Source organism: Coregonus lavaretus, assembly GCF_964263955.1.
Source record: "Coregonus lavaretus genome assembly, chromosome: 5".
Classification (NCBI taxonomy): Eukaryota; Metazoa; Chordata; class Actinopteri; order Salmoniformes; family Salmonidae; genus Coregonus; species Coregonus lavaretus.
The window spans coordinates 10,143,523-10,156,116 of record NC_139992.1 but is presented as its reverse complement, the minus strand read 5'-3'; the positions used below and the strand labels follow the sequence as shown (position 1 = coordinate 10,156,116).

At 43.0% G+C, this 12,594-nt stretch overlaps 1 protein-coding gene across 1 annotated transcript in view; it reads right to left on the bottom strand.

Moving 5' to 3' along the window:
• LOC311128800 (tyrosine-protein phosphatase non-receptor type 4-like) overlaps positions 1–12,594 on the bottom strand; it is a 104,260-nt gene that overhangs the window by 37,851 nt on the left and 53,815 nt on the right. The window contains exons 3-5 of the mRNA XM_084161033.1: positions 3,284–3,391; positions 1,021–1,063; positions 847–925 (exon numbers count right to left, since the gene is read on the bottom strand). Coding sequence (XP_084017159.1) covers positions 847–925; positions 1,021–1,063; positions 3,284–3,391 — 230 coding nt within the window. The remainder of the gene's footprint in view (positions 1–846; positions 926–1,020; positions 1,064–3,283; positions 3,392–12,594) is intronic.

The following is a 12,594-nucleotide window of genomic DNA, read 5'->3' as shown; positions in this document are numbered from 1 at the left end:
TCAGTCTGTTGCCTGTAGAATATCCTAGTTTAATCATGGGACCGATGTCGCCGGGATACAGAGGTATCTTCGGGCCAGTCTTGAGAGCACGGGGTACTCTTTGTTGCAGAGTGGGTGGGGGTGTTTTGTCTCATAATGAAATTACAGTAGGCTAACGGTAGCCTGTATCGATTACCCTTTTCAGATATAATGGAATGGAAAGCGCCTCGGCTACAGCATTTTGTTTGTCTGTTAGGGTAAGCTACACTACAGCTTTTTAACTGGCCACACAAAACCCTCTTTGGGGATATGAATGGCATTTTACTTGTCTGTAAAGTAATGCAGCTTCTGAAGAGGGACTAACTTCCATCACTAGGCGATCAGAACTGCCAATCAAATAAACTCAAGCTGCTTCGCGCAGCCTGCCTGCCTGCCTGCAGACCACTCTCTCCTAAAAAAGTACTTCCAAGTTTTTTAAATACTATGACTTACCAAGACATTGAGTAGAAAGAAAGTACATCTAGCTACTCTACCATACAAAACAACACAGCAGCACATCAATCAGCAATGTTTCTTGTTGTCAGGGAAACAATAGAACATTATATGCCGGAGCAGAATTCTACTGTCTGAAAAGTTACAGACTCTTCTGATGCGGCACTTTTTAAAATTGTTATCAATGGTCGCTACTGACATGTTACTGTAGCTGCATTCCATGTCTGTAAAGGGTCGCGGTAGATATAACTTCATTGCCCGGTCATACATGCCTAATAGGACCATTATTCTACATTTTGAATTGACGTGGAATTTTGGCAGTTTAAACGTTAAGCAAAATGTTCAATTTCTCACATCCCTAATTAGTATCCTTACCTTGTGTATTCTTCCTGAAGTTTATTAGGGTCTGTCACAAAGAACTTCACTCTGAAGCTCAGATTATGAGGCGATCCCCCTGTAAATGCACAATGAAAGAGATGATTGTATTTACACTTTAAAACAACCACTTCCGTGTTAATTCATCCAGTGGTAGATTGAATGTTCACATACTTTTTAGTTGCTTCCTGATGGGTTTGTTTGGATCCAGCCACCTCTGTAAAATATAAATGAGGAGAAACTCAATGACACTATATTATTTCCTCAGCAGCTGTGTTCAATCTCAATTATTCACCAGTCAGCCCCCTCCACCTCTCACTCGCCCTATCTGTTTTCCAGATGGGAAATGCAAGCTGGGCCGTGATGATCTGTAGCTAGTAACAGTGCATTCGGAAAGTATTCAGACACCTTTATTTTTCCACATTTTCTTACATTACAGCCTTATTCTAAAATGCATTAAATAAATACAATACCCCATAATGACGAAGCGCAAACAGGTTTTTAGAAATATTTGCAAATGTATTAAAAATAAAAAACAGAAATAGCTTATTTACATAAGTGTTCAGACCTTTGCTATGAGACTCGAAATTGAGCTCAGGTGCATCCTGTTTCCATTGATCATCCTTGAGATGTTTCAACAACTTGATATGAGTCCACCTGTGGTAAATTCAATTGATTGAACATTATTTGGAAAGGCACACACCTGTCTATATAAGGTCCCACAGCTGACAGTGCATGTCAGAGCAAAAACCAAGCCGTGAGGTCGAAGGAATTGTCCGTAGAGCTCTGAGACAGGACTGTGTCGAGGCACAGATTTGGGAAAGGGTACCAAAACATTTATGGAGCATTGAATGTCCCCAAGAACACAGTGGCCTCCATCATTCTTAAATGGAAGAAGTTTGGAACCACCAAGATTCTTCCTAGAGCTGGCCGCCCGGCCAAACTGAGCAATCGGGGGTTGAAGGGCCTTGGTCAGGGTGGTGACCAAGAACCTGATGGTCACTCTGACATAGCTCCAGAGTTCCTCTGTGGAGATGGGAGAACCTTCCAGAAGGACAACCATCTCTGCAGCACTCCACCAATTAGGCCTTTATGGTACAGTGGCCAGACGGAAGCCACTCCTCAGTAAAAGGCACACGACAGCCCACTTGGAGTTTGTCAAAAGGCACCTAAAGGACTCTCAGACCATGAGAAACAAGATTCTCTGGTTTAATGAAACCTAGATTGAACTATTTGGCCTGAATGCCAAGCGTCAAGTCTGGAGGAAACCAGGCACCGTTCGTCACCTGGCCAATACCATCCCTACGGTGAAGCATGGTGGTGGCAGCATCATGCAGTGGGGATGTTTTTCAGCGGTAGGGACTGGACGACTAGTCAGGATCGAGGGAAAGATGAGTAGTACAGAGATCCTTGATGAAAACCTGCTCTAGAGCGCGCAGGACCTCAGACTGGGGAAAAGGTTCACCTTCCAACAGGACAACGACCCCTAAGCACACAGCCAAGACAATGCAGGAATGGTTTCGGGACAAGTCTCTTGAATGTCCTTGAGTGGCCCAGCCAGAGCCCGGACTTGAACCCGATCAAACATCTCTGGAGAGAACTGAAAATAGCTGTGCATCGACGCTCCTCCTCCAACCTGACAGCTTGAGATGATCTGCAGAGAAGAATGGGAGAAACTCCCCAAATACAGGTGTGCCCAGCTTGTAGCGTCATACTCAAGAAGACTCTAGTCTGTAATCGCTGCCAAAGGTGCTTCAACAAAGTACTGAGTAAAGGGTCTGAATACTTATGTAAAAAAAATAGATATACATTTGCAAAAAACATTTAAAACCTGTTTTTGCTTTGTCATTATGGGGTATTGTGTGTAGATAGATCAAGGTGGGAAAACAATGTAATCCATTTTAGAATAAGGCTGTAACATAACAAACTGTGGAAAAAGTGAATGATTCTGAATACTTTCCGAATGTACTGTACTAAGTACAAATTGACCACACAGTAGTGACAGTACACAACACTTTATGGAGGGGAGATGATGAGGAGGACGGTGTCAACACAACTCCTGTTCATATTAACACTGCATCAGTGTGGGTCATTGAGCAGCAAGCTGTGGTGTAGTATAGTGTGTAATGGCAGGCAATGCGTCTCATTAACATACAGGCTTCCAACATGACTTAGGCTAACAGATGGATTGTACAATGGGTTATGTAGAATAATAACTCCCCATCTTATCCCTCTCCATCCCCCTCCATTTCTCACTCCAACACAATAGTCTAGAGACTAAATTCACCAGACACAGATAGTTACATTTAGTGAGAGCAGAAAAAGGCTATCCTCAAGTGAAAGACTTGATGGAGACGGACAGTAGTGAACGAGACAGTGTTGACTGAAGAAGTGTAAAAAGGTGTTTTGTCGTAAAGAGTATGACCTTGGCACCTACCGGGCTGTCAGAGGAGTCGTCGGACAGATGCAGGCCGAAGTAATCCCTCTCTGTCAGCTCCAGGTGTTTAAACACTTCCTCCAGTAGGACCTGACCCTGGTTGTGCTTCTGTAGAGGGGGAGAGAGAGTGGGGAAGAGGGAGGGAAAGGGGTGAGAAAGAGGGAGCGAGAAAATAACTAATTATTTGTGTTTGTCTCCTAGCTAACTCCCCGTGCCTCAAGTCTCCATGGCAGCCAGGTCTGAGTAGCTGCTACCTATCACTGTCCGTCTCCCATAGCTTACTCACACCAGGGACACAGTGACAACCACTTGTCTCCCTTCTGCCCCCCCTGTGACACACAGCAGTGCTGTGCCAGTGAGGTGATGGTGTTGACACGGAGCTCCACAGAGATAAGTCCATGTCACAGCCCCAGCCCAGTCCTAAGCCACAGGAAGCAGACCGGCAGCTCTGAGCTGACAGAGTGGGGAAACACAGCCTCTCCCTGCGTCCGCTATGTTTAGCCCTTTCTTTCTTTCTCTGGCTGGCACTGATGCCTGCTGTGTGAGTCCTCTGTGGGGTTAGTAGGTCCCAGTGAGCTGGGGGTGACTTTGGCTTTCTAAACCACTAGGTCACTATATCAACTTATCTGAATGAGAGGGAGACATAAAATTGCAAGGGACCTCACGATATGATACTATGTTACTTAGGTCCTTATACAATATTGCGATTCTCACGATTCTATACGTATTGGGATTCAATACTGCGATTTTATTGCGATATGACGTTCTAAACATAATACATCACTATGTCTGCTGCAGAGAAACACAAAGCATGAGAAAACTAGTTTAGATCAGTCAGGAAAATAAAAGTGCTGAAAACACGCTGGCAAACCCTTTAACCTCTAAAAGCTTTTGGGGGGGTTCTATTAAGCTAACATATGGAAGTGTTTTAAGATGGTCATACCATGGATCATTTAGTTATTTGATTTTGAATTTTAGACCCTTTTAGGTATATATATACATACATACATATACACACACACACACACACACACACACACACACACATATATACAGTCGTGGTCAAAAGTTTTGAGAATGACACAAGTATTGGTCTTCACAAAGTTTGCTGCTTCAGTGTTTTTACATATTTTTGTCAGATGCTACTATGGTATACTGAAGTATAATTACAAGCATTCCATAAGTGTCAAAGGCTTTTATTGACAATTACATTAAGTTTATGCAAAGAGTCAATATTTTCAGTGTTGACCCTTCTTTTTCAAGACCTCTGCAATCCGCCCTGGCATGCTGTCAATTAACTTCTGGGCCACATCCTGACTGATGGCAGCCCATTCTTGCATAATCAATGCTTGGAGTTTGTCAGAAGTTGTGGGTTTTTGTTTGTCCACCCGCCTCTTGAGGATCAACCACAAATTCTCAATGGGATTAAGGTCTGGGGAGTTTCCTGGCCATGGAGCCAAAATGTCTATGTTTTGTTCCCCGAGCCACTTAGTTATCACGTTTGCCTTATGGCAAGGTGCTCCATCATGCTGGAAAAGGCATTGTTCGTCACCAAACTGTTCTTGGATGGTTGGGAGAAGTTGCTCTCGGATGATGTGTTGGTACCATTCTTTATTCATGGCTGTGTTCTTAGGCAAAATTGTGAGTGAGCCCACTCCCTTGGCTGAGAAGCAACCCCACACATGAATGGTCCCAGGATGCTTTACTGTTGGCATGACACAGGACTGATGGTAGCGCTCACCTTGTCTTCTCCGGACAAGCTTTTTTCCAGATGCCCCAAACAATCGGAAAGGGGATTCATCAGAGAAAATGACTTTACCCAAGTCCTCAGCAGTCCAATCCCTGTACCTTTTGCAGAATAGCAGTCTGTCCCTGATGTTTTTCCTGGAGAGAAGTGTCTTCCTCACTGCCCTTCTTGACACCATCCTCCAAAAGTCTTCGCCTCACTGTGCGTGCAGATGCACTCACACCTGCCTGCTGCCATTCCTGAGCAAGCTCTGCACTGGGGGTGCCCCGGTGAATCAACTTTAGGAGACGGTCCTGGCGCTTGCTGGACTTTCTTGGGCGCCCTGAAGCCTTCTTCACAACAATCTCCTTTAAGTTCTTGATGATCCGATAAATGGTTGATTTAGTTGCAATCTTACTAGCAGCAATATCCTTGCCTGTGAAGCCCTTTTTGTGCAAAGCAATGATGACGGCACGTGTTTCCTTGCAGGTAACCATGGTTAACAGAGGAAGAACAATGATTTCAAGCACCACCCTCCTTTTAAAGCTTCCAGTCTGTTATTTTAACTCAATCAGCATGACAGAGTGATCTCCAGCCTTGTCCTCGTTGCTGTATTTGATCCCCTGCTGATTTTGTACGTTTGCCCACTGACAAAGACATGATCAGTCTGAACAGTGAGAGACAGAATAACAAAATCCAGAAAAACGCATGTCAAAATTGTTATAAATTGATTTGCATTTTAATGAGGGAAATAAGTATTTGCTGCGTTTCAAACTCAAAGTAGGACAGCCCTTGGCCCTAAACCGTTTTACATCGTCACATCCAAGTGTACATTAAATGTCCCTTGCCCAAGCGAGGGAGAGTGATGTCTGATGGTCGGAGAGGCAACGTCATTGGTGGAAATCTTGAAATTGAGTTTAAAAAACAACCAACCTAAAAATATTTATGTACCTAGTAAGCTAACGTAGCTAGCACTCCTGTCAGGCAGCTAGGTACAGTTACCATAGCTGGCTAGCTAGTTTTATAGTTTGGTCATTTATTCCAATACATTTCAGAATTCCCAAAAATATGTTTATGAATCTAGCTACGTTTTATAGGCTCCTCACTACGAGACTAAGCCAATTTGCTAACGCTGAAATCAATGTCGTCTATATATAATTTTTTAGCAAGCTAGCTTCCTATTTTTTCTGGCATGCCGAAAATACAGCCCTGTTGATTACATTTCACACTTCGCGTCCATCAGTTTGACATGTGACTACAGTTTGCATTGAATTGACCGTCATATCATCCCCGCAAGTGACCAAAGTCCCTCGAGCTAAATCGAGGGGGCAACGTATGTGAATTGGACCGCATTCAAACTGCATCCGGTTTCAACGGGGCAAAGTGGCTAGCGCAAGGGCTGAGAGTAAAAATAATGTGTTTGGACTGCTGCCATCATTCAACTATTCCTCTCGGATTTAAGATACCATTGCACAAACATGCTTATCGAGGCCTAGACCAGCACTGGTACCAGGGAGTATTAGCTAACTAGCTACGTTTGCTCTGACTCTTAGTACATTTAGCAAGTTAGCTAGCCCGCTAACTAGCATTAACTGCTAACAATATTGTAACGACCCTGTATTGTGTTCTGTGTTCATGGATGTGTTATCGTTCTCATGGGTGCTAGCAGGGGTTAAATATGCCAGGACAGATGGAAAGGTTGGGGGGGTATGATGGGTAATCCCGCGGGGTTTTGGAATGCTTAAATAGGGGTTACGGTCTCATCTCTCTCTCTTCTGTTCGGGACCCTTGATTTGACATGTTCTATTTGTGTATGTTCGAGGTTTAGCGGCGTGGGTTGTGGCCTGAACAATAGCCCATTCAGGAATAAACCTGTGTTCTGCCTGTACACCTGGTGCCCGTCTCTCTTTTACTTTATGACCCAGCTGGGTCATTACAATATTTATGTTATCCTCAACTTGCTAAGAAAATACAAACTAGCTGACAGTAGTTTGCAGACAGTAAGATACAAACTAATAGTGTAACTATAGAACGCTTGTGGAAAGCAGTATCGTCGTGACCAACATATTGTTGCGTCTATCTGACCATGCAGGCTGCAGAGTGAACGGCAAGAAAGTATTTGTGAGTCCTTGGTCGAGCAACCGCTCTCTCCTTGAGTGACAGGGGGGCAGGGCTTGGTGTGGGAAGCAGCATGAAGCAGGAGTGAGAAAGACGACTCATGTAGCAAACGGAGTAAACTATAAAAATTGACATTACACGCGCAGGAGTTTCGTATCACATTTAACAAACCAAACATTGAAATAGCGTTATAGAAGGTAAAGTAAAAACCCAAACCGGACTGTGCATCAATATAGTAAAATACTGTATACCACCCAGCCCTATGTCAGGGTTTCCCAACTGGCGGCCCGCAGGCTGGTTTTCTGAGCGAAAAAGTTTTGTTCTGTGGAATTTCCATTGTTGAACATAAAATACTAAAAAACACCAGGAAATCAGCTCCAAGTGATTTTACCTTAAGAAATCTGTTCCGAAGTATTCCTACACATAATAGAGACACGGCGTGATCGTGTAATCAAGGTTTGAAATAATTGTTTTACTCAAACATTTTTGGACTTCTAGAGATCAATTTGCAGTCTACAAATGATTTGTAATTATGTTCCGACCATCCGCTCAAGAAAAAAAATCGGCCTGCGGCTGAATCTTCTTGATTATCCCTGCTGTGTGTGTTATTAGCTGCTTCCTGGCTATCTGAAGTGCTTGTGCTGACTGGATGTGGGATCTTTCTCTGGCTGCTGTCTAAAAAGCAGACATGTTAATGTAGGTGCCACTTCCGAGTGGCGCAGTGGTCTAAGGCTGTGCCACTAGAGATCCTGGTTCGAATCCAGGCTCAGTCGTAGCTGGCCGTGACCGGGAGACCCATGGGGCGGCGCACAATTGGCCCAGCGTCGTCCAGGGTAGGGATGTAGCTCAGTTGGTAGAGCATGGCGTTTGCAATGCCAGAGTTGTAGGTTCGATTCCCACGGGGGGCCAGTATGGAAAAAAAATAATGTATGCACTCACTAACTGTAAGTCGCTCTGGATAAGAGCGTCTGCTAAATGACTAAAATGTCAAATGTTTGTTTTCTGTTGCTCATTAGAAAACATTATTTCAGTCTTGGAGGCGTGTTTCCTGGCAGTCTCCGCGTTTGGTTAATGATGTTTGTCCCCCATTAGACACTGTAGACGCAGAAGCCTATTTCACTTCCTCAAAATCACCAGAATGAATCGAAGATTACTCAAGAAATCTGTAATTAATTTTGACGTTTTTCCCGTGAATGTTTTAGTTGCGCAACTTTATATCTAACTAAGGTGTTTGGTGCAGTATTTCTCAAGTAAAACAATGTGTGACGTGTTGTCTTACGTGGACAAAATCGGAGCTGCTGGGCAAGTCTGTCTCACGGTCTATGCTATTGGATAGAGAGCAATCACCGCTGCTGTTCACCCCATGTCAATAGACAAATGGACATCCTAAAACCCAACCTTCAATTACCCGTTGTGACGCACGGATGTTCCGAACTCAGTTTTAGACGAGACTGACTTTATGACCAATGATCCTATTTACACGTTATAGTCAATTTTGACAATAGAATAAATGTTTGACTCATATCGATGACACATACAAGCATTTCGCTACACCCGCAATAACATCTGCTAAATATGAGTATGTGACCAATAACATTTGATTTGACAGGCCGTTTTCAAAGGGATTCCTTGCTTTTTAAAGGCAGTAGCTATTTAAGACTGGGCTGACACTTTCTCTTTATAATAATAATAATAATAATATGCCATTTAGCAGACGCTTTTATCCAAAGCGACTTACAGTCATGCGTGCATACATTTTTGTGTATGGGTGGTCCCGGGGATCGAACCCACTACCTTGGCGTTACAAGCGCCGTGCTCTACCAGCTGAGCTACAGAGGACCAGGTTAGGAGAATAGATGGCAAAGTTAGATTAACACAGGTCTTGAAAGATACTTCAGTTATCTGAGCAGCACTGGAAGGCAAGGCAACTGGAGAGAGAACTAAACTAAAGGGCTATCTGTGAAGGAGAATGGCAATGGGCCCATTCTGAGATCCCCACTGAAGCCTGGGCTGGGACAGAGAGAGAGAGAGTGAGTGGATGACTGACGACTCGGCAGACAGGGCCATACAAACAGTCTTTGTGCTGATCTTCATCAATACCCCCACCACTATCTGTGAGCCAGCGCCTGAGATGGTGTGAGGACTGGACTAGCGAGGGAGGAGGGGAACGTTAGGGTGAATACAAGCCGGGGGTCTGAATGGAAAATATTTCTAAAGTAGATGTGGTGTCAATGCACTAAAGTCTATGTGTATGAGAAATATAGTATTTACATGTAAACATACTGAACATGGTTGCAATCTTAAGAAAGAGAGAGCTAGATGGATCTCTGGTAAAGTCTCTGAAAAGGAGGCTTGGGGCACTGCTAGAGCCTAAGCTTGGAGGAATGAGGGAAATGTTTAGAGACATGATGCAGCTTGTTCAGGAGCAGTAGAAGACATATAGATAGACTGGCAGGCAGGGAGGGAGAGAAAGAGGCAGGTAGGGAGGGAAAGGAGGAGGCAGGGAGGGATATAAGGAAAGAGGCAGTAAGAGGAGGGAGGCAGGCATGCAAAGGAGGAGGCAGGGAGGGAGAGAGAGGATGAGGCAGGCAGGCATGGAGAGAGAGAAGGAGCTTTTTAATGGAAATTCCAAAGCCAAAAGTAGTTAACATTGAAAATATTCCATTGTCTCTGTCAGGTTGTGTATATTACTTAGTTTTTATTTGGCGGCATTATTATTTTTCATTCCTTAAAGTCATCATCCCATCTCTGCTCAGGCATTAGCAGCCAAACAACACTATCTCTACTTCCCATACTGTACTGTCGTTAGTCATCCTATTTAGTTAGCTAGGTTAGCTGTAGAGCTATCTGACTAAATAATGTTACTAGTTCTTCAAAGAAGGTAAGGCATACTTTCACAAACTGTCTCGATCGCCCTCTCTTGTTGCTGTGCTTTGTACATTCCTCTCTCATTCGGTCTAAGTGGTCTGTGTGTATCTAACCTAACGTAGCAGGCATAATGTTCTGATTATGATCAGATCTTAAAAGTTTAAACAGGTCACATCAAATCAAATTTTATTTGGCAAATGCGCCGAATACAACAGGTGTAGACCTTACAGTGAAATGCTTACTTACAAGCCCTTAACCAACAATGCACTTTTAAGAATGCAGTATGAAAAATGTATGCACTCACTAACGGTAAGTCGCTCTGGATAAGAGCGTCTGCTAAATGACTAAAATGTAAAATGTAATAAAATGTATACATCTCTGCCTGAGCTAGAAAAAACAGACGCAATGGACTGTCATTGTAGTTGAAATTATGGTCATTGTAGTTAATTACCACATTTCTGAGCTGAACTAGGTTGAATATTTGCTTAATGAAAACTCCTTTCAGCCCAGCATCCCGCATAGTTCTGGAGTTGATTTCTCTAGTGAATTATTTGATTTATCTCTAGAGAAATGGCTTGTTGGGCTCGACCCCCCCAAAAAACGAAATGGAATTCAAGTAATTGAACCGACCTTAGTTGTTTAGTACCGGAAAACCCCTTGAAATGTCGGTTAATCACTGAGCACTACACCTCACTATTTGTGCTCAGTCAAGCATAAACCAACTACCTCTCCCCACCCCAGTCACATCCAGACAAAAAATATGACTAGGAATGACAATATTTAGTGACTCGTCTTTGACACCAACAACCACTCAGGTCCTTTCTTACTCTCCCGTTCATCCTCCTCACTCCTCCTCCCTTCCTACTTTCTCAACACTCCATCTTGTCTTCTCAGTTTCCGCTCACATTCAGAGGAACTGTTCAGTCAGGGTATGTAGGTCGCGACAAGGCTTGGCCAAATCTGATCAATCCAACTCTTGTTATACCAGGGATGTCTGGCTTTCCAGGAACTGCAGAGTACAAATCGATACAGAACTGAGGAAGGAAATCGAAAGAAAGTTGAGCTTGATTAATTTAGCTACTGAGCCAAGATCAGTGTCACGAGCTCCTTTTATAGCTGGGCTACCGTGGCAACAGATGGAGTATATATACAGTATCAACCAGAAAAACATTACAACTCAGTGAAGTTGCATAATAATATAATTCACATATTCCCACATTTTTATATTCCTACTGACAGTGAATATGATTGTGTGGCCATCTGAACACGCTCAATTAACCATGCTATACTTCTCGGATGAAGGTTTTCCTCTTTCTGAACAATGGCAACATGGAGAGAAAAAACAAATGTCCTGTGGCAAACATTCTGTGACTGGCTGGCTGCCTCAAGATCAAATAACCTAGCAGAAGCAGTGATTGCTCCCTATCAGGAAGGAAAACACTGGTGTTGCAATAAAGACACTGAACACTGATTTTTTTCATTCATAATTGCTGTGTGTGTGTGTGTGTGTGTGTGTGTGTTTAGCTAGAAAGACGCTGCCTGTGAGCGAGTATGTACTTGAATGGGCAGCCCTTAGGGAGGCTCCTATGTGAGCAAGAATGTCAGGCATTTCACGGTGAGAGGAGCTAGGGCTGCAGCCCATGCCTCAACCCCCACCACCCTGCAGAGGATGGAAGGAACGGATGGGGACATTTCCATCTTAGATTTACAACATGTTGTGGTCTTACAGTCCTAGGTATCTTATAGGAGAGAGATAGCCCTGAAAGAGGACAGTGTTGAACAGTTGGAGTGCCAGAGTTGGTGTGTAGAGTAGGGCTGCAGTAAATCCCACTGATTCCAAAAGCTTCTCTGGGATATAGCCATATAGTGCTTAAGACATGGTTAAGAGTTACAGCACATTACAATGGATCAGGAGGAACATACAGTGCCTTCAGAAAGTATTCACACCCTTTTTTCCACATTTTGTTGTGTTACAAAGTGGGATTAAAATAGATTTTGTCAACGATCTACACCAAAAAATACTCTTAATGACAAAGTGGAAGAAAAATTCTAACATTTGTAAAGAATTTATGAAAAATAAAACACTAATATATCTTGATTAGATAAGTATTCAAACCCCTGAGTCAATACGTTAAATCACATTTGGCAGTGATTACAGCTGTGAGTCTTTCTGGGTAAGTCTCTAAGAGCTTTGCACAATATTTGTACAATATTTGCACATTATTCTTTTTAAAATTATTTAAGCTCTGTCAAGTTGGTTGTTGATCATTGCTAGACAGCCATTTTCAACTCTTGCCATAGATTTTCAAGCCGATTTAAGTCAAAACTGTAACTAGGCCACTCAGGAACATTCAATGTCATCTTGGCAAGTAACTCCAGTGCATTCAGAAACTATTCTGACCCCTTGACTTTTTCCACATTTTATTACGTTAGCCTTTGTCAAAAATGTATTAAATGGAATTTTTCCCCTCATCAATCTACACACAATACTCCATAATGACAAAGCAAAAACAGGTTTGTAGAAATGTTTGCACATTTACTAAAAATACAAAACTGAAAAATCACATTTACATAAGTATTCAGACCCTTTACTCAGTAC